We start from the raw sequence: 25,783 nt of genomic DNA, 5'->3' as shown, positions 1-25,783 counted from the left end.
CCATGGCTAATTTGCAATACTCTAACAATATTAACAAGTAACAGCATCTACATACTCAATACCCTCAACAAACCGTCTTTTTTTCGCAGGGAAGCAACATGTTGACTGACAGTCAGACTGCAGCTGATTGGTGTCAAAAACAACATTTTGAGGGTAGTCACACTTCCAAAAATACTTGACATGGACAACACTGAACAAACTGAAACCCTCGAGGCCGTAAAGAACAGGGAGGATGAATACGATGACAGCCCTCCAACTGAACTTTAAACTTTTATTTTTGAAAAAAAGGAGGACTACGAAAAATTCTGCTTAGAAATTATTGATGTACAAAATCTAAACAATTTTGCTAGGTTTGAGGCAGACTAATTAGTCTTTGTGGACACTAAAGAGTATAGCCAAAGTAAATGTACAACAGTGACCCTCGTGGCACCCTCTGGCAGCCTTATGGCCTGGGACATCCAGCGTGTTTTTAAGCATTTATTTATAATTTTCTGTGAGTGACAATTCAGAATAGCCGCTCTATAATAAACCGGCTGTTTGTGCAATAAATCTTCGTCATCCTTTCAACACGTCACACATAGACATAGTGCTATTTATTTTCCATGTCAAGTAAATACAATCACCTTATGTTATGGGTCTAAAGCTGTTTATTAAATAATAATCAATAATGACATCATTATTTAAAGGTAACAGGCTATAACAACAATGACATCCCGTTTGCCGATAATCACCACTGGCATCACTTCGGGTGCCAGCTCCACAGACACTATTAACAATAATGACAACCCATTTGCGGCAACCGCCGTGGCAAGCATTTACGGCCGGTCTGACACCTTCTGGCATCCTCGCGGAATCCCCTGCCAGCCTGCCACCGGAACTGCCGCTTCTGCCTGCCACCGGAACTGCCACAGCCTGCCACCGGAACTGCCAGTTCTGCCTGCCACCGGAACTGCCACAGCCTGCCACCGGAACTGCCAGTTCTGCCTGCCACCGGAACTGCCACAGCCTGCCACCGGAACTGCCTGTTCTGCCTGCCACTGCCACAAGTTGCTTGCTGTCTCTCCTCCTCTGAGTCAGCTGGTCGCGTTCAGTCAGTCACGTGACCTGGCAGACCGGAACAGCTTTGTGAGCAAACATCGAGGCAGAGCTGCTGGAGTAGCTCGGCAGTTCGCCTTTATAGCCTTACAAAACTGGGGCTTCTTTTACAGCAGCTCTCTTTCTAGGGTGGTTTTAATGTTTATTTGTTTTAACCCTCATGGCAGCGACAGGACGCCGGGACTCCTCTGGTAAAGTGTTTGAATATTAGATTTGTTTCTATCGCCGTTACTCTCTGCTGTCTGTACTCTTATCCGTAGAATGTTTTGTCTGTTGTTACGCAGTTTGCTATGCTCTTTAGGAAATCTAAACCAGCTTTAGCTTGTCTTGGTTTCTGAAATGCGACAAATAGGTGGAAAAACAGTCATTGGGGTATTTTCTGCTAACAGACAGCTGCAGTGGTATCCACCAACACAGTGTGTTTTGGTAGTAGTGGCTGCATTTTTGTCAATAATAACTCAGGTCCGACAGAAACAGAGCTCCTTATATTTAGTCATAGATACATTTTATAGCCAAAAGTACTGGGTCCCACCACCAAATCAATGAATGTGTGTGTTCCAATCACCTCCATGGCTGCCGGTGGATAAGGTTTGATATGGAGAAACTTGACTGGCCTTCACAGAGCTGTGTGGTCGCAGCTGAAAACACTGCAATAAAAACCAATGGATGCCAGTCAGAGACAGATGTGTCATAAAGCTTATGCCAGTAAAGATGTTAGTTAGATCAGGCTGTGTTCAGTGTTATGGCTTTAAAACCGACTATTAGTGGCATCGCTGTTGCTCTTTTGGCTGACGTCTGTAATCACTGGGTCACCTGATGTAATGATAACCACCCCTCTGTGTGTAATGTCTGAGAAGTTGAAGTATATTTCTGGTTTCTGTGGGGTTTTTTTGTTTGGTCATGCTGTTGGATCATCCATATCCAAACATGGGAAGTTTTTCATGCACATTCACATTATATTTATTCAGACCGTGAACTGTGGTTGAAAACCGAGGAATAAAACGATAAGCAGACATAGAGATACACTGATCAGAGTTTTATGGATGTTTTCTGTAAAACAGGGTTTTATTGTTATTTTAAATCAAAAACAATATGATAACAATTCAAATATTACATGTCTTCATCAACATATATTAGTGATTAACATGTTTAGCATTACTTGTGGTAAACAACAGCCTCCGTGTGTTTTACGTGGAAATGTAGATCCTTTCCTTAACTCTGAGATTTATTTGCTGTAAAATGTTTACACATCTTGTTATCTGCTTAATGACTTGCTTTCTCCATAAGTCGCAACCTGAATAAACTAATAAATTTGCAATAAGAAATACATTTTTCTTTTAATTAGCTTCGTACACCTTCTTTGATTCCTCTTTCTTCCATTTTCTTCTTAAAACCAGAGTTAGATAAAGGTCGCATGAAATAGTTAAAATTTTTATGGCTGTACAATTGTCGAAAAACAATGTGCAATGAGAAAGTGCTACTTCCCACTTTTAGAGATAACGTTAACTTTTATTATAAGGCAGTTATTCAGTGTTACTGTGTTTTTCAATAAAAAACAGTTTTAAAGGCAAAACAATAAACACTAGCTTAATCCTGTCTGCACCGATGGGATGATCGTGAAAGTGGCAAAATGTGAGTCTTCCCAGAATAACAACTTCCACACCAAGCAGTTTTGTTTTCCGTGAGACCTGTTAGCAGAGGTTTGGTGCATTCACTGATAGAGAAAAGATCAGGTTTTCTGAACTCACAAACTGTCCCATCCCATTCATCAGCTAATTTCTCAGTCCATCCTCATGTACATGTGTGTTTTTGGTTAAAATGTCAACTAAGCTGTAGGCTTTAGGTTAGAAGAGGATTTCTCCGCTAATGTGAAAACGTATTGTTAGGTATTAATTAGTCAAACTCAGAGGAAAGAAGTATGACACAGGGTTTCAGTTTTTCTTGCGCAAGAGGTAGCTCACACTCTGCAGTGCAAATCTACAAAGTGTTGGCACCCTCTCTCTTTATTTATACATGCTGGTTCACACACACAGTTCAACAGACAGTTCAGGCATTTAGGGGATGTGTGTGTGTCTGTGTGTGTGTGGGGTCAGAAGGGTTAGATTTCATGTGTTTTGCTTTTAAACAGACTGGTACAAGCAGCCCCCAGATGTTGCTGATAGTAGCATAACTCACTCCTCTCCCCCATCTCCCTTTCTGTAGCATGTGGGAGGGAAAAGCACTTTGTCCAGACATGAGTGATAAACAATACAAAAGTTTTCAAACCCTAACGCGTATTTTAGTAGACCCGAAGTCTGCTAAAAGTTTCTTGTTTCTTTTTCTTCTTCTGTTTGTTCAGAGTTGTTTAAATATTTATTTAAAAAAAATAATGTTTCACTGAATAAAGTCAGGCCTGGAAAAGTAATTCTGTGGAAGCTGCTTTTCAGCATTTTTCAAATAGCGTCATTTTAGAACAATATTGCAACAGAAGTTGAGGATAGAAACTATGAAGTGTACTTTTTGAAAAAAGGTTTGAATGTATCTCCTCCTGGACCGATATTCCTGAAATGTTTTCTGGGTTCGTCTGCTAATTGAATGGAAATTAAGATGATTTGTGTTTTGTTTAGTGACTGAACTTTCATACTAATGCTGGTTTCTGGAGGCTTTTTCTCTTTCCCGGAATATATCCATCCATTTTCTGTGTGGACCTAATCCTGTACAGCGTCATGAGAGGGCTGGAGCAGGTTGCCAATCTATCACTGGGCATCTATCCCAGATTATACATTTTGCTAAAACTTAACATGTTGCTGAAAAGGAAAGGCTTTATGCTTCAGCTTTCAACACATCAGTTTCTTGTGTTAAAGTTATCTTCCTTATCTTTGGTTGGCAGCCACACTGTGAGTGGCCTTTTGCTGTTGAGTGGTCAGATTAGATCTGAGGAGTGAGGTATGTTATTGTTGACAGATTTCCAGACTTAACTGATGGACAGGCAGCTCCATCGCTTTATCCGTACAGGCGACAGTGAACCAGAAGAACTGGATATTATATAGATCTAAGCAGAAGTATACAAGTCACACTACATTTAGTAAATTGTTTCAAGTGATTATTGAACATCTGTGCGGGTCTGCATTTATTAGCATAAATGAGGTATAAAAGGCTGATAGTGGCCTGGTTAGTTGGGCTGTCAGGTCGGGTAGCCAGCCAGCAATCAGATATATTTGTTGTAAGCAAGGAAAAATACTTTTGTCCAAACTGAGCTCTGAATGTTAGACCTTGTAACACTGATGTAAATTTTAAGTTACATTTCTTTGGAGCGGGCTGTCCTGTTATATTTGTACAATGTGTAATATTTGTTTTTAAATGTTGTTTTTTTTTATGTATTAAATAGTTAAATATAACTCACAGGCATATTTGTAAGAGCTTCAAAAGATTAAAAAAAATAAATAAATGTATTTAAACTTAGATTTCTTTTTTACTATTAGAATTAATTAAATAAAACATTTTATTTTCTAAAATGTGGAATTCAGAAAAATGAAACTGAGGAAGAAATAAAATGTAATTGGAAACGAAAAGCTTTTTTCTTTCCGTCTATTAAATATAATCCAAATTCCATCTTGACAGACCTAACAACTTTTCAACAGCATTAAGACAGATATAGATGTCTTCATATAAATGTCATTGCCTCTTCAAGTTTCAGATCACATTAACATTTTTCAGACTGAGGGAAAGGTTGTCCTTTCAGTTAACTTTTAACGAGCTGGGATCTGTACTTCAATGTGCATGGGGTTCAGAATAAATGAAGAGCGTATAACCACGATCTAGCTTCAGCCTGCATCGCATGTTGTATTTTAGAATGATAGCTGGCCAGGGTGTAGACTTCAGAGGGCAGGTGAATAAATGGTTGCTCTTATAAGAAATAACACTATTTCCTTTATTTTTCCTTCTGCAGCTTTAATAACAATCTAAAGAAAACAAATAACCGGTTGCACCTAATAGTCTGACTGAAAATAATGTAACCAGCTGCGCACTTTTCTGCTGTGATGATCCTTTATTGAACTTTCATCTTGCTTAAGCTTTATGTTGACTGATAAAACCCGAGCATCGCATTTCTTCCTGTTTCACTTCCCATTTGCAACGTGCATGCTATTAACCCTGTGCTTTCGTCCGCCGACTTCTACTGTCTGACGCATGATTCGCCCTGACGCCCCTCTGATAGCTCTCAGTTAATAAACTTTAATAAAAGCCCTCATCCCAATTATCACTTGTTCACAACTCTGACCTACTTTAGAGTTTAAAACCAACAGCCTGGGTCAGTTTGTAAACGTGTATAACACATTGAATGACTTTGTTCCTCATGTCTTGTCTTAGAGAGGCAGAAACCATGTGACTAGTATTAGGAATAATAAGTCTGCGCTATGGCTGCTCAGTTCTTTTACTCAATCAAGGATTTACCAAGAAGAACACGTGTACTTGTGATAAATTGCTTTTTAAGACTTAAGTATTCTCTTGATCTTGGTCACTTATGTCTAAGTTTGTATGGAGTGATTTCATGATTTATTCCTGCTTTAGTTGGCTTCTAAACATTTTTCATCATGTCATTCTTACAGGTTAAAGTCTGTTTAATTAGATGCAGAGAAATTGAACAGATTTTTTTCCTGCTCTAAGGAGCAAAGCAGCATCGACCTTATCCCTCCGGTTAGGTTACAACAGATTTCACTCGCTTACAAGAGAGCCGCTTTGAAACGCTTGTCACAAAAACCCAAGGCAGTCATGGTGTTGAAAGGTGTTGGAAGTCATTAGATAGAAAAATGAGGAAAGCTCCTATAAATCATCTATATTCCTGAGTCCTTGTAAAAGTGAATGCTAGAGCCCATGCAGCAGTGGGACCTGAGAGAAGAGCTGCACTCGGACAATACAGGACACGTTGGAGTGAGGTTAAAGTGCCAAGGCTCAGCTCTGGTTATAGAGGCTGAACAGTGCTGCAGATTGCATGTCTTTGAAGGAAGTGTACTAACAGGTTTAATTGTTTTCAACATAAATTATTTCTAGCAAAGACATTAGATACTCCACAAGTGGAACTTCCAGGTCTCCATGTTTGTTTCCCAATGTGGCTACTTTCCCAACACTATTTTGGATGCTGATTGAAAGCTATTTGGCTTGTTACGATGTTTGTTGATCCTAAACGGCAGAGATGGACTTGGCAGGATTGATCTGCAGGGTAAAATATTCAACTCTTATGTTACAGTTGTGAAACTGTTGACATTCATTGACCCGGTAACATCCCTGCATTGTCAATACCATCAAATTTTCATTTCTACTTTCAGTTCAGCTGTAAACATGTGCTGACATTTATGAATGACTTGGCTTTATATTTAGTTTCCTCTGACAACCAAAGTCACCTCGGGACACTTTCACAAATGGAGCAGAAACAGCTGGAAAATGTCCAGTCAAATGGACTCCAGTAAAGATGTAATAATTAGGATCACAAATATTTCAGTATATGCATTATTACCTGAATGTTCTGCATTTCCTTGTATAAAAAAACTGGGAAACAGAAAATAATTTGATTAAATTTGAATAATTTACTAGGTACTAGCAAGGTGTACCTAATAAAGTGGCCGGTGAGTTTACGTACAATGTAAATAGTCATAAACATAAAGAAAACCGTTGAATGAGAAAATGTGTCTAAAACCTTTGACCGGTAGAGAATATGTTTTCTTTAGGTGACTGTGGCTCAGGAGGAAGAGTAGTTGTCTTGTAATCAGAAGGTTGTAGGTTCAGTTCCAGCTTCCTCCTACCATGTGTTGATGTGTCTGTGTATGAATGTGTGAGCGTTAGTGAGTGCGATTGGGTGAATGTGGCTCTAGTGTAAAGCGCTTTGAGTGGTCTGTATGACTGGAAAAGCGCTTTATAAGTTCAGTCCATTTAACATTTAAGTATGCGTCCTGTTAGGTTGGAACATGATCCTTTGTTACAATAGATTTTTTTAGAAAGACAAACCATGTAAACATATTAGTGTACATAGCACTTATATTGAATTTATTTTCCTCCAGCAGAACAAGCAGGCCTGTTCTCCTCTCAATATGGGACCCAGTATGGCTCCACAGATAGAAGCTGCAGCACGCATGATCATCAGACAAACAGCAACCACAACAAGCAGAACTGTCCCACACCAACGGCAGACCATTGGGTCAGGGCCGACCAAGAGGAGGAGGCCCTTCGCAGGAAGCTGAAGTACTTCTTCATGAGCCCCTGTGATAAATATCATGCAAAGGGCCGCAAGCCGTACAAGCTGGTCCTGCAGCTGCTCAAGATTGTCATTGTCACAGTTCAGGTATATCGGAGAAGCATTTGTATCTGGTTTAAATAATAATTGTGTGACGCTGGCAGTGCTGTGAAAAAGTCGTGAAAAGTCATGCCCTGATCTAAAAGAACTTTAAGAACACATGGGGTAGTCAATATCTATGCATCAGCCTACCAGAATATCTCCAAGAGTTCATCAACAATTTATCCTGGAGGTCACAAAAGAACCAAGAACAAGGCCAAAAGCACCGCGAACCAAAACGATCAAAAAGGCCCGTTTCACGTTTCCAAAAAAAAAATATTCTGATAATGCTAACGAGTTTTGGGAAAATATTCTGTGGAGACAAAAGTGAAACTTATTGGTACAAAACTAACAGTATTGCAGAAACAGACCATGGGACTAAGAGTCTTTGCATCATCAGGAACTGGAGGACTGGTTTTAACCGATAAATATTCTTCTGTTCAGTGGAAATTAGTCCAGTTAATTTAAAAAGGTTCTTTTTTTTAGCCCTTCCTAATCCTAACATCTGCTTCATTGTTGTCCTTTACTTCAACTGGTGTTATTTTTTGTTATTGCACCTTTGTTTCTCCTCTGCAGCTAGCCTTCTTTGGCATCAGTAACCAGGTGGCCGTCACCTTCAAGGAGGAGAACACAATGACGTTCAAGCACCTCTTTCTCAAAGACTACGATCAGTCTTCAGATGACTCATTGGCTGTTTACACCCAGCAGGACGTCTATGACCACATGTTTTACACTGTAGAAAAGGTAAGAAGATAAAAAAAAAAAAAAACGCCCTAAAAATATGACCCATCTCCTAATATGCAGAATCCTCAGTGAGTCTGAGACTACCAGCTCCTTGAATGTCCTCCGCACTCCACCCACTCCCACATCAGTACCCATAAACCAGTTTAATTGATTTTCCCTTTTCTGATTTAAACAGAAAAACATTTGCTCCTACTGAACTTAGCTAAACTCTAGAACTAAAAAAGCAGAAGTTAAATTAGACTCAGATATAATGACTTCTTGGTTAGAATGATAAATTATTGTTTGCCTCTCCTGATGAAGCTCTGGGTTAGACAAGATTTCCTCATGTCCTCTGATCTCCTCCTAGTATCTCACCTTACCGGAGACCACAGTGGGGCGCTACGCGTACGTCTATGACATCGGTGTGAATGGCAGCGCCCTCTCCCTCTGCCAACAGTACTACAAGAAGGGACAGATTGATCCAGCCAATGATACGTTCAACATAGACCCTCACATTGTCACAGGTACATGAATTGCACAAAGTAGAGTGTGGCCTGCAAACATGAAGTGTGCTCTTGAACCCTGGAGCCTTATGCAATGTGTGACCCTTTTCTCTGTGTAGACAACTGTTGCTCCTAAAACAAGAGTTTGAATCGAATGTTGGAATCTGCAACAAGAAAAGACAACATGCAGATTTTTTCTGACAATTAAAATACAGTGGATCTAAAAAGTGTGCTCACCGTCGTTGAAATGCCGGATTTACATAAGTAAACACACCCTTAAACCAATACTTAATATCAGCATTAAGCCTGCAGTGGAGCTAAAACTAAATGTTTCTCCAGAATGTATTAAAAGAAGGGACAAAAACTGGTTATGGAGGCTGCCAAGAAGCCTTGCAGCAGCACTAAAGGAGCTGCAGGAACTTCTACCAAGTGCTGGTTCTAATGCATTGTCCAGCTGTCTGGAGTAAGTAGAAGGTTTGCAATTCCTTCTACTTGTCTTCCAAGTAAAACAGTAGGCCTGGCTAAAATCTGCCAAACCGTCATGGGAGAATGTGTTAAAACTCTTTTAAAGCTGAACTTGAATTTGTGGGCAACCGTTCCAAACGGTATTTTCACTGTGCATCACCAGAAGAATCCTATAAACTCAGTGAAGCATGTTAGCGGCAGCATCATGCTCTGAGGTTGTTAGGTTGTTTTGACCCCAAACCTTCAGTCTGTCTGCTAGAAAGCTGGGGTGACAAGAGATTTCTTTTATTTGCCTTTTACGTTTTACCAAATACAAAAAACATCAGAAAAGACATGAGCTAAATTAATTCTGGAAGTGCCTATTCAGTTTTTTTGGCTTATTGTTAGATATAACTTTTTTTTATAATGTATCTTTAGTTAAAATATATAATTATTGACATTGCTTGTGTATTGACAAACACTCTGCTTAGAACTTAATTATAAGTTTTAAAACATTTATTTAATATTCTTGAACAATTCAATAGGGTTCTTTTTGTCACCAGCATTTCCTCACTCTTTATTCTTAAACATCCAGTTAAAGAAGGTATGAAGGGAGTTTCTGACTTCCTCACACAATGTTTTAGTCAGGATGTGACATCATATCTTGCATCAACCTGCATATGAAACACTTACTTGAGATTTAACCAGATTAAGAAAACAGTTTTTTGGACTCACCATGTACAGAAGTACGGCTATAATAATGAATATTTACTCCGAGTGACCTTTTCCTGCTTATTGATCTTTGTTTTCAGACTGCATCGGTGTGAATCCTCTGTCTGTCCCCAATACTCAGCTCACCAGCAGCTACAAAAACTTCACGCTCAAGTTCCACAAGTAAGACTTCATTTTTCTTATGTCTTCTGCCTCTCCTCATCAGGCCAACGCTGAAGAAGTTATCTCTGGATTTCTATACAACAGTGGTTGGAGTATCGACACAGCAATATGTTTGTACACCGTTGTTGGTTCGCCTGGTAACATCTGAACATTTTTGCTCTGTTTTGTTGTTTTTTATTTTTTAGGTTGATTAATGTCACTATACAGTTTCAACTGAAGGCCATCAATATACAGACTATCATCAACAATGAGATCCCAGACTGCTACACTTTCCACATTACAGTAAGTTTAATCTGTAAACAGACATGTGTTCTAGTTCAAAGGTAACTGAATGGGAGTTAGAGCAGGGTATCTGTTATGGCTGTCAAAATAATTAATATTTCGATATAATCAGTACTAGAAAAGTTTATGCGTCAACATCGATAAAAATGGACCCATTGTCATTTGTCCAAATATTTGGACTTCTTCAGCAGCAACTCAGCCCCACCCCTCTGCAGCCTCACCTGATCAAAACGATGAGCTGCTCCTGGAAGTTTTAAATTCTGTCAACCTGGCAGGTAGACCCAGAAAAAAGCTAATGCGGACCCTCTTTAGCTGACGATGCAAACACAAAAGCGCTGTTCCGAGGAGCTTTCCTATGAGGCACGGACAGACAAAAAATGTGGCATTTAGTGAGAAAAAAATTTCACTAAATGTCAAAAGATGACATGCTTGCTACACTAACGCAACACTGATGTTTGATAGCAACTTAAAAAGGTCTGCAAAACTGAAGTAGTAAACCTTGCAGATGACATAAGCTTATGTTGTTTAAATCTGCAGTAGGGAGTTCTGAGGAAACTGTGGACTTAGCCTGAAGGTTTGAACAAGCACATTTTACAGGTCCCTCCGCCTTTGCACTGTGCGGTGCTATAGCCCTCCCTCCACAGCAGAGCATGCCGTGATTCTGCAGGCTAGTAAGCAGCGCCACCAGTGACGGCAGATAAACGGCTATGGCATATTTCCTGGTAGGGACGAAACATCAACGACATGCTTTACATTCACTATGGCCTGCCTATACTTTGACTACAAACTTGGTCTTCAAATTATTAGCACAGACCAATTAGCACAGCTGCAACACACTGGCAGTCTTGTAGGGGACAGGTGTGAGCAGTGCGTAAATGAGTGTGGTTGGCATTGCTAAGACATTCCTCCTGTCTCTAATTGGTTGTTTCTGACTGCAAATTGCAGTAGGACCACTGGGAGGAGCCAGAGGAGCTTGATTTTTTTCACATAATCTGTCTCATATTCTACTGTCAGGTCATAGTGACACTTTTAACAAAAATGTAAAAAATACTTTTTTCCCAAAGTTGCCTAATGCAGCTTTAGATATTAGCTTCCCAGACACAGACAGCCCAATGGCAGAGAAATGTGCTTCCCAGGTGCAAAGTTCCCAACCCCGCAACGCTTTGATCTACTGGAGTACTAATTAACGCATTAAATAATAACCAGCTGATGGCTACATTATTCCTCCCTTCAGTTGTAAAAGAATTGGAGGCTAATGTAGCTATTAATAAAACATGTTATGGAAGTAACACAAAAACACTGTATGTTGTATAACAAAAAAGACAAGTCCCTTTTTATGAGCTGTTTCAAGCATCATAAAGTTTACTTAATAATAGATGTCAGATAATTTTAATACATTAAGAAGGTAAATGGCCTGTACTTATGTAGTGCTTTGTCAAGTCTGAGGACCCCAAGGTCTTTACACTACAATCAGTCATCCACACATTCGCACACTGCCAGTTGTAGCCACAGCTGCCCCGAGGCAGACTGATGGAAGTGAGGCTGCCATACAATCAGCACCATCAATCATTAGATGAGGCCACTTTTTCTGAAGCATATGGCTGAACAAAAGACTAACTGGAAATCAAACACAGACAGGTGGATATTGTTTTCTGTGAAAACTTGACTCTCACAGAGTTTACATCATGTTTAAATAATAAAGGAATTATTATTCTTAAAATCACAAAAAATGGGTTTCTGTTCTCATCGAATGAAAATAGTAGGTTTACAACAAATTTAGCCATTGTGGTGTCAATTTAACTAGATGGCTAACAAATATTTCTCTGTGCTTTTGAAGCAGTTTTGATGTTTCCAACATAATAATGTCCTTCACATGAAAGTATACACTGAACAATAATCCAGTTTATTCTAGTCTATGGGCAACATTATAATAATGCATTGCCAGGCTGCAACATAGCCACTAGCTGGATTTCAAGAAACAAATAAAAAACAGGTGAAATCTTCTGGTTAGAAAGCATTTGTATAAGCAAGTACATTATGTTCATGCTTTTAACAAGAGATTATATAATAATAGTTTCCCAGAGGCTTACTTTACTAGGACTATAAAGCTATTTTATTTGCAGTGGTGTTGTTATCCTTAAATGATGGTGTAATATGATATGGTTTGCATGTTGCTCTCTCTTTCGTTCAGATAGTGATGGACAACAAGGCTCACAGTGGCAAGGTGAAGATCTGGTTAGAAAACCAGGCAACAATAAAGGAATGTAAAGACCCAAGTGTCTCTGGACATGGTAAGTCACCAGGGCTCTCATTTCTAACCGTTCTATATGTGCTGTTGTTTCTTTGCCATGGAGAGTATTTACTGCTTGGAATTAGAAATACACAAATTGTTTCAGGCCATTCCCATTTTTGTTAAGCTTTGACTTGCTGACACCAATTTTAGCAGATTCTGATTTCCCTTAAAGAAGTTAAATAGAGCAATATATAAGAAAAGCCTATTACAAATTTTTTGTTAGTGATAAGTACAGTTAGCTTGGCTAGCATTACAAGAACAGGAGGCTCCCTGCGTACTCTAGAGTATCCTCATCTTCGAGGTTTCCATAAAGCTGCCAACATTTCCAAATGCACCGTGTTCCATGAATGACAGAGGCTGACATCTCAGCATGAAACAGAGCAACTTTGCTATAATGTGTTCAGCCTTCCTGTTATTTACTGACAGTCTTGCTCTCTCTTGCTTTAACAGCAGACATATTTTGACATGCAGGTTCAAGAAAATACTTTATTTTTAACTCTGTGATCTTGAGAAAAGCTAATGTTGAGTGGTCTTCACTCAAGGTTTTGTTGTTGGCATGACCTGGTAGGGCTTAGCATGGTGCATTCTCCAATCGGAAAGAGATTGTTCTTTTTAGCAACAACCACAGTCACTGGTAAGGTTTGATCAAGACAACAGTTATGTGATTTTATTGGCACATCTATAATTACAGGCAGTTCCTGGTTTATAGGACTGTCTTCAAAGGAACATGAGATACTGTTACAAACTGAATGCTATGCCCAAATCCACCACATGGAGCTTCTAATGCAATGTGTGGATCTTAAACATATAACTTGTTTCAGCAAAATTATTCATTTCTAGACAACCTTCACAGTAAAGGATGGGTGGGTCAATGACATGAGGCCAAGTTGGGGAGATTTCGCAAAACGTTTTGGTCGGATAGGAGGTCCTGTCCACACAAAGTGGTTGTGAAACTGATTTCATTTGAGACCTGCTCCCAGAGGAGGAAAATTTGAAGCTACACTCGTGGCGTCTTCGTGTGAACAGCCCTACCCGCTTATCCCTAACCGGCGGAGTTCTGGTTGTATTTCAGCGGCTATTGAATTAATTGTGGATTTCACACCAATATCTGTTGCTCCTCTACTGCCACCGTGAGCACAAATTGTAGATGGAAAACTACATTTGCTGCTGGTGCTTAATTCCTCGGCGCAGATCAACCAGTAGGGCCACCAGTAAAAGGTACTGTCACTGCTCTTCCTACAACAGTTTACTCCTGTGGCAGCGTTATTGCGCCACTCACATGGCATGGCATGCGTATTACAACACCTATTGCAGCTCCTCCGGCTGTGGGTAATTTAGTCTTTATGGTCAAACCTTTCTGTTAGGATACCGTCTTCGGCTCCGTGTAGACATGGCCTTAAATAGCCCTATCGATGTAATGGTCCTGACAACCACTTATGAGCCTGGAGTTCCAAATCCCTGATAAGAAATGGCTGCTGTAGATGTTATCCTCCTACAAGGTGCATGGTGGATGCTCTGAGACTAGTAAAGGTTGACATATAGACATGGAACACAAACTCAGCAGCTTTGACTCAGTGGAGAAAAGTAGTCGCCTGGAAATGGGTAGATTGTGACTTTGATTTAATCTTCTCCATACCACATGCCAGCCTGTTCTTGAGGAGAACACTTAATAACAAATTGCTTAGCTATCTGCAGATCTGCAGAGTGTGAATGTGTGTGCAAATAGGTGAATTGGGGTTGCTGTAAAAGCGCTATATGGAGTGCATTGCAAAAGTATTCCTGCACCTTGAGCTGTCCCACATTTTGCCACATTACAACCACAAACCTTTCTGTATTTTTCTGAAAGTTTATGTGATAGACCACGACTTATGGTTTTCAAAATTCACGACACATACATCAACCTGAACAAACCATCTTCAAAAAAACAGTGGCAGCATCATGCTGTGAGTTGCTTTTCCTCATCAGGGCCAGGGAAGCTGGTCAACGTTGATGGGAACATGGATAGAACTAAATACAGGCCTATTACAGACCTGAGGCTGCAGAAGACCTGAGACTGAGATTCACATTCAGGACTATGATCCTAAATTTACAGTCAGAGCAACAATGAAATGGCTGAGTTCAAATCGTACTAGTACTGTGTGCAATATCAAAATGAGTGAATGGATGTAATAATTGTTGGGTTATTATATTTTAACATCCTCTACTCTGGATGCAAGTAATATATTTGGCCAGTAATATGGACTTTCAGTGCATTTGATGCACAAACTTGATGTAGATTTCAGGAAATTGTTAAAACTTGCAGAAAGTGGTTTGGAAATTGATCGAAAACAAAGAATAGTGAGAGAAAGGATGGTTAATCACAATCAAATTTATCATTATATATTTCAACAACTATCTCACAATATTTGTTTTCATGTCAATCAGCTGTAGTTTAGCTCAAACCTTTTTCATGTGTTAGAATGGCCTAGTCAAAGTTCAATGTAAATCCAATTAAGAATCTGTGGAAAGACTCAAATTGATGTTTACAGATGTCGATTCTGTCCTAAACTTTCCAGATTTCTCTTGAAACAAATTTTGAAAGCCTCGTATATTAACATATGTACATCTCAGTAATGTGGTACTTTGTGTTGATCAGTTTCATAAAACCCTCATAAAATGCATTGAAACAGGTGGTTGTAAAATGACAAAATGTTTACATTTAATGGGGTGTGAATATGCTTGCAAAGAACTGCAAATGCAGCCCATTTACAAATGTTCCAAGCTAAAATGGTGTACAACATTGCTCATAGTGTTTTTTTATTTTTATTCTTTTAAACACAGCTGAGAGCTATACACGTGTAACGTTTGACATGGCTGTTTCTCTGGTGTGCCTGCTGTCTCTCCTGCTTTGTGGACGGTCCCTGCTGCGGGGCATCATGCTGCAGCAGGTAAGAGAGTTCTGTTATAACCAAGACAAAACATACCACGGACCTCACAAGATCTGCCTCATGACTTAAATCCAAAAGAGTGACACAAAGCCTGAGTGGTGATAAAAGCATAAAGGTTCATTTCACTGCAATGATTGCAAGCATGGGTTCTGTTTTTAAAGATCATTTATGTGTTTGTCTACGTCAATGTTTTAATAATTGAAGGAGTCTGACCGTTTTTAATGCTTTGCTTGCTCAACAGGAGTTTGTTCAGTACTTCAAGGAGACTCTGGCTCGTAAAGTGTGCTGGGCAGATCGGCTTGAGTTTATCAATGGCTGGTTTATTCTTCTCATCATCAGCGACATCTTTACCATCACAGGCAGTATCATCAAAATTGGCATCGAATCAAAGGTCCTACATCAGCTTTTTATATACCGCCCCTTGCAAAAGTATTTTGAGTCCTAGGACGTTTTCACTTTTTGTCACTTAGCAACCACAAACTGGTTTTTATAAGTATTGTGTTGTTATAGACCAACACAAAGTTGTGAATTGCCCTGTTTTTAGTTTAAAAGTATCCCCACAGCAGGACGCTGCCACCACTATGTTTCAATGTGGTTATTGTGTTTTCAGAATCATGTGCATAGTTAGCTTTCTGCAACACATAGCATTTTAAATCAAAAGTTTAAAAGTTGGCAATACTTTTGCAAGGCACTGTAGATTGGCTGTAGAAAGTAGTTAACAATGCTACTTATGTTACACATTATGTTATCTGTTGTTTTTCTCCTGACAGACCATGTCATCCTATGACATCTGTGCCATCCTACTGGGGACCTCCACTCTTTTGGTGTGGGTGGGAGTCATTCGCTACCTCACGTTTTTCCAAAAGTACAACGTAAGTCGCAGAGAGATTGTTCCTTTAACCAGACAATCCGCTAGTCTGATCTTTGCCTCCCTTTCTTAATTCGTCAGATTCTCATCATCACACTCCGAGCAGCATTGCCCAATGTGATTCGTTTCTGCTGCTGCGTAGCTGTCATCTATCTGGGCTTCTGCTTCTGTGGCTGGATCGTACTCGGACCGTACCACGTTAAGGTGAAATAAATAAAAATCTCTGACCTAATTGGAATACATTTAATGTTTTGAATCCCCCAGTAATTGGCTAATATTTGATGAGAGACTGTTTTAAAGCAATCATTGACTCCTTCATACTAGAGCCATGCAGTGTGATAGGGACACCACGGGACCCATGCAAATCTCGCGGGTCCTAAGATTGTTGGAAGGACGAAGAGTTAGACTGAGGTTGGGAAACAAAAAAAAGGACTGGCGACTTAAGAAAAATAAATTGTATTATTGAATGATGTGATAATTAAATTGAACAGGCAACCTCTTTATGAATTGAAATATGCCTAGATTTATTCAAGGATGAAAAGCAAATCATTCAGAACATAGGCTTTGACGTGTTAGCACCGCCACCAGCCAAAAAGAAAAGAAAAAAACGACCGTTTTGCAGAGTGAGAAGAAAATAATTCTTGAAATTCATACCCAAAGTTTGTAGATGAAGAAACAACAGAGTACTACAGCACCCAACTATCAGAGAACCCACTCCCAAACCCTGCGCTGTAAAAGCTTGCTAGATTTTAGGGGCTGCACTGTGGCGCAGTTTGTTGCCTTGCAGAAAGAAGGTCCTGGGTTCAACTCCCGGCTGGGGGTGTTTCTGCATGGAGTTTGCATGTTATCCCTGTACATGCGTGGGTTCTCTCCAGGAACTAGGGCTTCCTCCCACAGTCCAAAAGCATGACTGTTAATTGGTCCCTTTCAGTCGCCCTTAGGTGTGCATGGTTGTTTGTCCTGTGTGTCACCGTGTTGCCCTGTGATGGACTGGTGACCTGTATGGAAGAACCAGATATAGAAAATGTAGATGGATGGTTTATTTTGAGTGTGAGTCCAGTTCGCCTATAGGAGAAACATTTTGTGTCTGTGTGCACATTTTAGAAAAAAGCCCCGGTAGCCTGACACCAGTCTCTCAGCAGTATACTGTTTCTGCACGGTGATCACAATTAAGACCGCTGTCCTAGCTTCATCTAACTTGTGCTTTAGCTTATTTGTGTGTTCTGTTTTATACTCATGTTCAGCAGTTCCGAATTTGTAGCTCTGCTACATACAGTGTCTTTCAAACATTTTCACTTCCTTTGTCACGACCACAAATCTTCAATGTATTTTATTGGGATCTTTTACGATAGACCAACACAGTATTTTTTGTTTTCAGTTCAATTTTTACAAATAAAAGTCTGAAACACTGCAAGTCTGTTGCGGTATGTGTTTGGGGCTTCATTTTCAAACTGAAAGTTATTTTTTAATTCTTCTTTCTAAAATAATTTCAGCACAGTCCAAATGGTTGGAGAACATCTGTGAATGGCAGTTTTCAAGTCTTGCCAGAGATGTTTAGCTAGGTCTGCTTCTTGGGCCATTCTGAAACATTATTATGTTTAGATCTACAGTGCCTTGCGAAAGTATTCGGCCTCCTTGAACTTTTAAACCTCTTGCCACATTTCAGGCTTCAAACATAAAGATATAAAATTCAAGTGGGAAACAATCGTGAAGTGGAATGAAATTTTAAAAACTGAAAAGTAGGGCGTGCAATATTATTCGGCCCCTTGCGTTAATACTTTGTAGCGCCACCCTTTGCTCCAATTACAGCTGCAAGTCGCTTGGGGTATGTCTCTATCAGTTTTCACATTGAGAGACTGAAATTCTTGCCCATTCTTCCTTGCAAAACAGCTGGAGCTCAGTGAGGTTGGATGGAGAGAGTTCATGAACAGCAGTCTTCAGCTCTTTCCACAGATTCTTGATTGGATTCAGGTCTAGACTTTGACTAGGCCATTCCAACACCTGGATACGTTTATTTGTGAACCATTCCATTGTAGATTTGGCTTTATGTTTTGGATCATTGTCTTGTTGGAAGATAAATCTCTGTCCCAGTCTCAGGTCTCTTACAGACTCTAACAGGTTTTCTTCCAGAATGGTCCTGTATTTGGCCCCATCCATCTTCCCATCAATTTTGACCATCTTCCCTGTCCCTGCTGACGAAAGGCAGGCCCAAACCATGATGCTGCCACCACCATGTTTGACAGTGGGGATGGTGTGTTCAGGGTGATGAGCTGTGTTGCTTTTATGTCAAACATATCATTTTACATTGTGGCCAAACAGTTTGATTTTGGTTTCATCTGACCAGAGCACCTTCTTCCACATGTTTGGTGTGTCTCCCAGGTGGCTTGTGGCAAACTTTATACAAGACGTTTTATGGATATCTTTGAGAAATGGCTTTCTTCTTGCCAATGGCTTTCTTCTTGCCACTCTTCCATAAAGGCCAGATTTGTACAGTGTACAACTGATTGTTGTCCTATGGACAGACTCTCCCACCTCAGCTGTAGATCTCTGCAGTTCATCCAGAGTGATCATGGGCCTCTTGGTAGATTTGCAGTGGTCTGATACTCCTTCCATTTCAATATGATTGCTTGCACAGTGCTCCTTGGGATGTTTAAAGCTTGGGAAATCTTTTTGTATCCAAATCCGGCTTTATGCTTCTCCACAACAGTATCTCGGACCTGCCTGGTGTGTTCCTTGGTCGTCAGGATGCTCTCTGCGCTTTGAACAGAACCCTGAGACTATCACAGAGCAGGTGCATTTATATGGAGACTTGATTACACACAGGTGGATTCTATTTATCATCATCAGTCATTTGGGACAACATTGGATCATTCAGAGATCCTCACTGAACCTCTGGAGTGAGTTTGCTGCACTGAAAGTAAAGGGGCCAAATAATATTGCACGCCCCACTTTTCAGGTTTTTTATTTGTTAAAAAGTTTCACATGTCCAATAAATTTCATTCCGCTTCACGATTGTGTCCCACTTGATGATTCTTCACAAAAAATTAGAATTTTATATCTTTATGTTTGAAGCCTGAAATGTGGCAAATGGTTGAAACGTTCAAGGGGGCCAAATACTTTCACAAGGCACTGTAACTCAATCCGTTGTAGCTGTGGCTGTATGTCAAGAGTTTCTGTCCTAGTGGAAGGTGAACCTCTTCCCCAGCAGTCCTTTTCCAGCCCTGTATGCAGTTCCATCCAGCTTCCCTGTCACTGCTGAAGAAACCCATCCTAACAACATGATGCTGCCACCACCATGTCTCACATTAGGTGTGGTGTTCAGGAGGATGTGCATCGCTAGTTTTACGCCATAAAGTTTTATTTTGGTCTCATCTGACCAGAGCACCTTCTTCCACGTGTTTTCTGTGTCCCCCTAAGTGACATGTGGCAAACTTTAAATAGTGCTTCAGTTGGTGTTTTTTTCTTCCTAACTCGTTATCTCACTTTTGTCAAACTTCGTCTGTGTAAACATTTTTCTAATGGCACTTTGAATGGTGAAACACTATTTCAGCTCCGTTTCTTCCTCTCTTTACAGTTTCGCTCTCTGTCGATGGTGTCGGAGTGCCTGTTCTCCCTCATTAATGGGGACGACATGTTTGTGACGTTCTCGGAGATGCAGGAGAGCAGCACTCTGGTGTGGGTGTTCAGCCAACTCTACCTCTACACCTTCATCTCCCTGTTTATCTACATGGTCCTGTCTCTATTTATCGCTCTCATCACAGGAGCCTATGAGACCATTAAGGTGAGATACTGATCCTCTCAGAACAACGAGGGGAACCAAGTTCAGTGTCCTGACACTGAAGGAGATCACTCTTTCTGAAAGCTGTAGCAAAAACATTAGGTTACATGACTTCACTTTATGATTAATATAGCACAGTAAATACAGTAGTATATGGTAGTATAGTATGCAGTAAAGTACATAATAGAAGCCTGTTCCTGTTTTCCACAGCACCAAACCCAAGAATCGATCCACATCACAGATTTGCACGCCTTTATAGCAGAATGTACAGATGCACCAACCTCTGGGAAGTTCAGGGGGATGGAAACGTCTCCCTGCTCCTTCTTCTGCTGCTGTGACAGGTGAGCATATCTCTCATTACCCCCAGAAAATATCTCATTTTTTAGGAAGCCTGTAACCCACAACATACCAGTCGGTGTTTTTCTGTTCTCTGATTTTTAGAGAACGTTGATCTCCCAATGTTGGTTTTGTACACCTCCTATCTCTCTTTGGGAACCAAATAAGAACAGTACTGAAAACAACAGATTGTTGTTATTATTATTATTATTATTATTAGGAAGCCAGGGGCTTATAATAAGACCAGTGTTGTTTCATTGGTGTCACTCTTTCATCACCCAGGCTGAAGTCACCGAGGTGGTTAAAAAGCTCCGTGGTGGCAGGGCTTCGGGGGTGGATGAGATCCGCCCTGAGTACCTCAAGTCTCTGGATGTTGTAGGGCTGTCATGGTTGACACGCCTCTTCAACATTGCGTGGCGGTCGGGGTCAGTACCTCTGGACTGGCAGACTGGGGTGGTGGTCCCCCTTCATAAGAAGGGTGACCGGAGGGTGTGTTCCAACTACAGGGGGATCACACTCCTCAGCCTCCCTGGTAAGGCCTACATCAGGGTATTGGAGAGGAGAGTCCGACCGATAGTCGAACCTCGGCTTCAGGAGGAGCAGTGTAGTTTTTGTCCCGGCCGTGGGACACTGGACCAGCTCTATACCCTCTACAGGGTGCTCGGGGGTTCATGGGAGCTTGCCCAACCGGTTCACATGTGTTTTGTGGACCTGGAGAAAGCATTCGACTGTGTCCCTCGTGATGCCCTGTGGGGGGTGCTCCAGGAGTATGGAATTGGGGGCCCTTTATTAGGGGCCATCTGGTCTCTGTACAAGCGGAGCAGGAGTTTGGTCCGCATTGCCGGCACTAAGTCGGACCTGTTCCCGGTGCATGTTGGACTCTGGCAGGGCTGCCCTTTGTCACCGGTCCTGTTCATAACTTTTATGGACTGGATTTCTAGATGCAGCCAAGGGCCGGAGGGGGTCGGGTTTGGGGACCAGTGGATTTCGTCTCTTCTTTTTGCAGATGACGTAGTCCTGCTGGCCCCATCTAGCTAAGACTTACAGCATGCGCTGTGGCGGTTCGCAGCCGAGTGTGAAGCGGCTGGGATGAAGATCAGCTCCTCCAAGTCCGAGGCCATGATGCTCGACCGGAAAAGGGTGGCTTGTCCTCTTCAGGTTGGAGGGGAGTTAGTATCTCGGGGTCTTGTTCACGAGTGAGGGAAGAATGGAGCGGGAGATCGACAGACGGATCGGTGCGACTGCCGCAGTAATGGGGGCGCTGTGCCGGTCCGTTGTGGTGAAGAGAGAGCTGAGCCGAAAAGCGAAGCTCTCGATTTACTGGTCGGTCTATGTTCCTACCCTCACCTATGGCCATGAACTTTGGGTCATGACCGAAAGAACGAGATCACGGATACAAGCGGCTGAAATGAGCTTCCTCCGTAGGGTGGCCGGGCACTCCCTTAGAGATAGGGTGAGGAGCTCGGCCATCCGGGAGGAGCTCGGAGTAGAGCCACTGCTCCTCCACATTGAGAGGAGCCAGTTGAGGTGGCTCGGGCTTCTATACCGGATGCCTCCTGGACGCCTTCCTCGGGAGGTGTTCCAGGCACGTCCCACCAGGAGGAGGCCCAGGGGACGGCCCAGGACTATGTCTCTCAGCTGGCCTGGGAACGCCTTGGGCTCCCTTGGAGGAGCTGGAGGTGGTGTCTGGGGAGAGGGACGTCTGGGCGTCTCTGCTGAGTCTGCTGCCCCCGCGACCCGGTTCCGGATAAAGCGGAAGACTACGAGTACGAGTGCTTTATCGGTATTAGAAAATAAAATAAATTTGTTTTTATCAAATGTGACCATTTCTAAGCAGAGGAAAAAAAATATTTAAATTTAGTTTTTTTCATTTCAAGCTGTTTCAGCAGCAATTACAAACCCTGTCAGAAGAAATGTTTCTGCGACATCTGCTCTAGTCATCGGACACATTCGGGATTAACGAGAGGAAACTACTAGACTGGCAAGAGATGCTTATTAGTTCCAGCAGACTAAGCTTACAACAGCATGCAAACAATGTCTGCTATCAGAATTAAAGAGGGGAAAATGATCTAACCTTGGTTTTATATTAGATAACAAAAAAATGCCTATATTTAATTTTTTTTTTTTTAAATAAAGCAACTGTTGCTTTTTAAAGAGAATGTCTCAGGAGTTTCTTTGAGTATTTTGCTGAATCAGGCTTTAACTATATTGCCACACTTTTAAGAAATTTCTGAGTCTTAAATAACCTTTTAGTGGTTTAATTTGAGGTATAAAACCAGTTTATTGTTTGACTCCCCTCAGAACAACAACATATGAAGACGTTTTGCTGGTAAACTGAGGTCAACCTCAACAATCTGTGAACGCTCATCAGCCCCCCCTGCTGTCCAGTGGTGTGTACCGCACACTTGGAGTGTGTGCATCAGCGATGTTCATGTGGATTAAAAATTCAGTCTCCATCCACTGGACCTGGTTCTACAAAAAAGGGCCTACACTCTTCCTGCTGGAGCTTCTGGGCTTCCTGTTTGCTGAGTCCATCGAGACGAGACTGAGAGCTGATGAAGAACTGAATGTTTTTGATGTATAAGCATTAGAGCAGCATCACTGATGACTGCTGCACAAACATTTCTGTTAGTTTTTATTGTTTTTTAGAGCAAAACTCAGTGTTTTTTCTGTGTTTATGATTGCACATTACTGAAGCAGCAGCACAAACTATCTGTGCAATACCGGGTGGTACTGCATTCTTGGAGCTTAGTGTTTTTATGCTCTTTTATTTGTTTTTTTCCCTATTTTATAAAATTTCAGATTATGCACATAATTGGGCCCAATATTACCCATTACAATTTTTGATTAAGTTTTATGAGATAGAATAAAAATCCGAATTCAGAAACAGAATATATTAGTTTTCTTATGAATCGTGCTCAGAATGATGTAGCGTGGGCATCATTTTGTCTTCAGTGCAGAGGGTTTCCAAACTGCCACGCCCTATTTCCCTAAGGAGAGACAACAGTGATGGCCATTAACGAACTGGATCTGACTTGAATAGCCAGACCTTGATTAGAAAACAATAGGAGAAAATGATGGCAGCAGAGAGCGAACAATGCCTTATTTTTTTTTGTTTCTCGTTAGCATAAAGCTGTCTTGTCTAAAACAGTTGCCCTGTTGGAGGCCTGAATAAAGTAGCTTTCCTTTTGTTTCATTTTTTTGTACGCACAATAGTTTGAGGAGTCTCAGGGGGAAGATGCCAAGCTCTGTTTGGTGAGGTCTTTGGTCCAAGCTGGACTGGGCTAACAGACTTTAAACTATTTCATCTCATGTTCAGTCCAACATATCATCAGAATCACCTTTTAAACTAATTATGCTGAAGGATAATAGATTAAGGAAAAAAAATAAAAAAGTGCCTGTTTTATCAGTGGCTTTAAATTAAGGATGTTATATCTGTGGGTATGTTGTCTTCTGTTATCCAGATGTATTTTGCTTGAGTTTTAGTGTTAATGTGCCTGTACTGTACCTAAGAGACACACAGTTTGAGTTGTTATACAGTCATCTGTTTTGTGTCATATAGGGTATATAATGATCTCCTTCCAGTAGGTAACTTACTAATTAAAATTCCTGGGTCCCCTTGGATTTCTTCAGTTTTCTGGTTTATTGTTGTCCTAATGTCTGCTGTAGTTCTGCCACATTACCAGCTGAGGGAGCAAGAACTTCATGAAACATTGTTTTTGGGAATCGATTTCTGGTTGCCCTGTCCAGGGTGTACCCCGCCTCTCGCCCATAGACTGCTGGAGATAGGCACCAGCTCCCCCGCGACCCACTATGGAATAAGCGGTAGAAAATGACTGACTGACTGATTTCTGGTTGCATGAAATACAGTGTTGATCATTTTCACAGTACATCTGGGTATTTTCACTTATTGAAAGAAAGTGGGCTCTTTGATTTCCTAGGGTGGGGTGGTGCAACCTGTCTCTGTCCCCTTGTGATGCCTCACCACTTTCCTGTGTATGTTCTCGCACCACAGAGATCTGGCATATAAATGAAAAAAAGTGAGGGCACATTTTCATTGATTCAATTTGAAAAGTGAAACTTATCATTTCATGACACACAGGGTGACATATTTCAAGTGTTTTTTGTGATGATTGTGAGTTACAGCAGATGAAAATATTCACTTTCTCACAAAATGTAAACATTACATAAGGGTAAAAAGGGAGGTTTTTTTAAACACTGGTTAAGTATGAGCCTATATTTGAACAGGCCACCTTCTGCATGAATTACTCCATCAATGCGGCATGGCATGGAGATGATCAGCCTGTGGTTCTGCTGAGGTGTGATGGAAGTCCAGGTTGATTTTATATCAACCTGCAGGTCATCTGCATTGTTGGTTCTGGTGTCTCATATTCCTCTTGACAGCACTCATAGATCCTCTATGAGGTTCAGGTCAGGCCAGTTTCCTGGTCAGTCGAGCACAATAACACCATGGTCATTGAACCAGCTTTTGGTGCCTTTGGCAGTATGGACCAGTACCAAGTTCTGCTGGAAAATTAAATCATCTCCATAAAGCTTGTTAGCACAAGGAAGCATAAAGTGCTCAAATGTTTCCTGGTAGATGGCTGCATTGAATATGGATTTCAGAGAACCAGTGGACCAACTCCAGCAGATAACATGGCACCCCAATTCATCACTGACTGTGGAAACTTCACTCTGGACTTCAAACAACATGGGCTGTTGTGCCACGCTACTATTCCTCCAGAATCTGGGACTTTGATTTCCAAATAAAATGCCACTTTTACTTTCATCTGAAAGAGGACTTTGGACCCGAGCAACAGTATTTCGATTAGTACGACATTTGCAGCCGATGTGTAGGATTCGTTTGTACATAGTGGCTGTTGATACACTGACTCCTGACTCAGTCCACTCCTTGTGAAGCTCCCCCAAATTCTTTAATGGTTTTTACTTGACAATCCTCTCCATGCCACACCACACTCATGCAGTAATTCATGCATAAGGAGCCCAGACCAAGTATTGAGAGCATAGAAATAAACATACTTTCAGAAACCTAAAATGTCTGTTTAAAATATCCTTTTTAATTGATCCTTTGTAATATTGTAATTTTCTGGGACACAAAAAAATCTGGTTTTCATTATCTGTATGCCATAAACATCCAGATTACAAGAATTAAAGGCATTAAATATTTGACTCAATGTAATGAATCAAAACAGGATGGAGCCGAACTTCCTGTGCTTAAATGAAAATAGAATAGAGGTCACTAAGTTTGGACTCGTCAGACTGTCCTTTTATTAGCAATCTTGGGGTCCTTATTGATTATAATTTCAAATTTAACA

General features: G+C 41.0%; 1 protein-coding gene and 1 long non-coding RNA gene across 3 annotated transcripts in view; one reads left to right on the top strand and one right to left on the bottom strand.

Annotated features, from left to right (window-relative positions):
- Positions 1-25,783, bottom strand: part of LOC124868570 — a 69,562-nt gene that overhangs the window by 36,568 nt on the left and 7,211 nt on the right. The gene's annotated exons all lie outside the window — the stretch shown is intronic.
- On the top strand, positions 990-24,071 carry mcoln1a (mucolipin TRP cation channel 1a). 2 transcript variants are annotated; one of them, XM_047365975.1, is made up of 14 exons: positions 990-1,286; positions 7,128-7,408; positions 7,976-8,143; positions 8,490-8,646; positions 9,882-9,963; positions 10,149-10,245; positions 12,437-12,536; positions 15,359-15,465; positions 15,707-15,856; positions 16,236-16,337; positions 16,415-16,537; positions 19,908-20,114; positions 20,322-20,452; positions 22,749-24,071. In XM_047365975.1, exons 1-14 carry the CDS (start codon positions 1,256-1,258, stop codon positions 22,783-22,785), a joined length of 1,773 nt encoding a protein of 590 aa, XP_047221931.1. In that variant the 5' UTR covers positions 990-1,255; the 3' UTR covers positions 22,786-24,071. The 2 variants fall into 2 exon arrangements, with proteins under 2 accessions (XP_047221931.1, XP_047221933.1); XM_047365977.1 differs by having other exon boundaries at positions 992-1,286; positions 7,131-7,408.

Source organism: Girardinichthys multiradiatus, chromosome 5 (genome assembly GCF_021462225.1).
Source record: "Girardinichthys multiradiatus isolate DD_20200921_A chromosome 5, DD_fGirMul_XY1, whole genome shotgun sequence".
Taxonomy (NCBI): Eukaryota; Metazoa; Chordata; class Actinopteri; order Cyprinodontiformes; family Goodeidae; genus Girardinichthys; species Girardinichthys multiradiatus.
This window is presented reverse-complemented; position numbering and strand designations above follow the sequence as displayed.

Excerpts from the sequence above, each read along its gene's own strand:
- mcoln1a (XM_047365975.1), top strand. The coding sequence starts at position 1,256 with ATGGCAGCGACAGGACGCCGGGACTCCTCTG. Across the intron at positions 1,287-7,127 it reads AGGACGCCGGGACTCCTCTG|CAGAACAAGCAGGCCTGTTC; the intron begins GTAAAGTGTTTG and ends ATTTTCCTCCAG. Across the intron at positions 16,538-19,907 it reads TCGGACCGTACCACGTTAAG|TTTCGCTCTCTGTCGATGGT; the intron begins GTGAAATAAATA and ends CTCTCTTTACAG.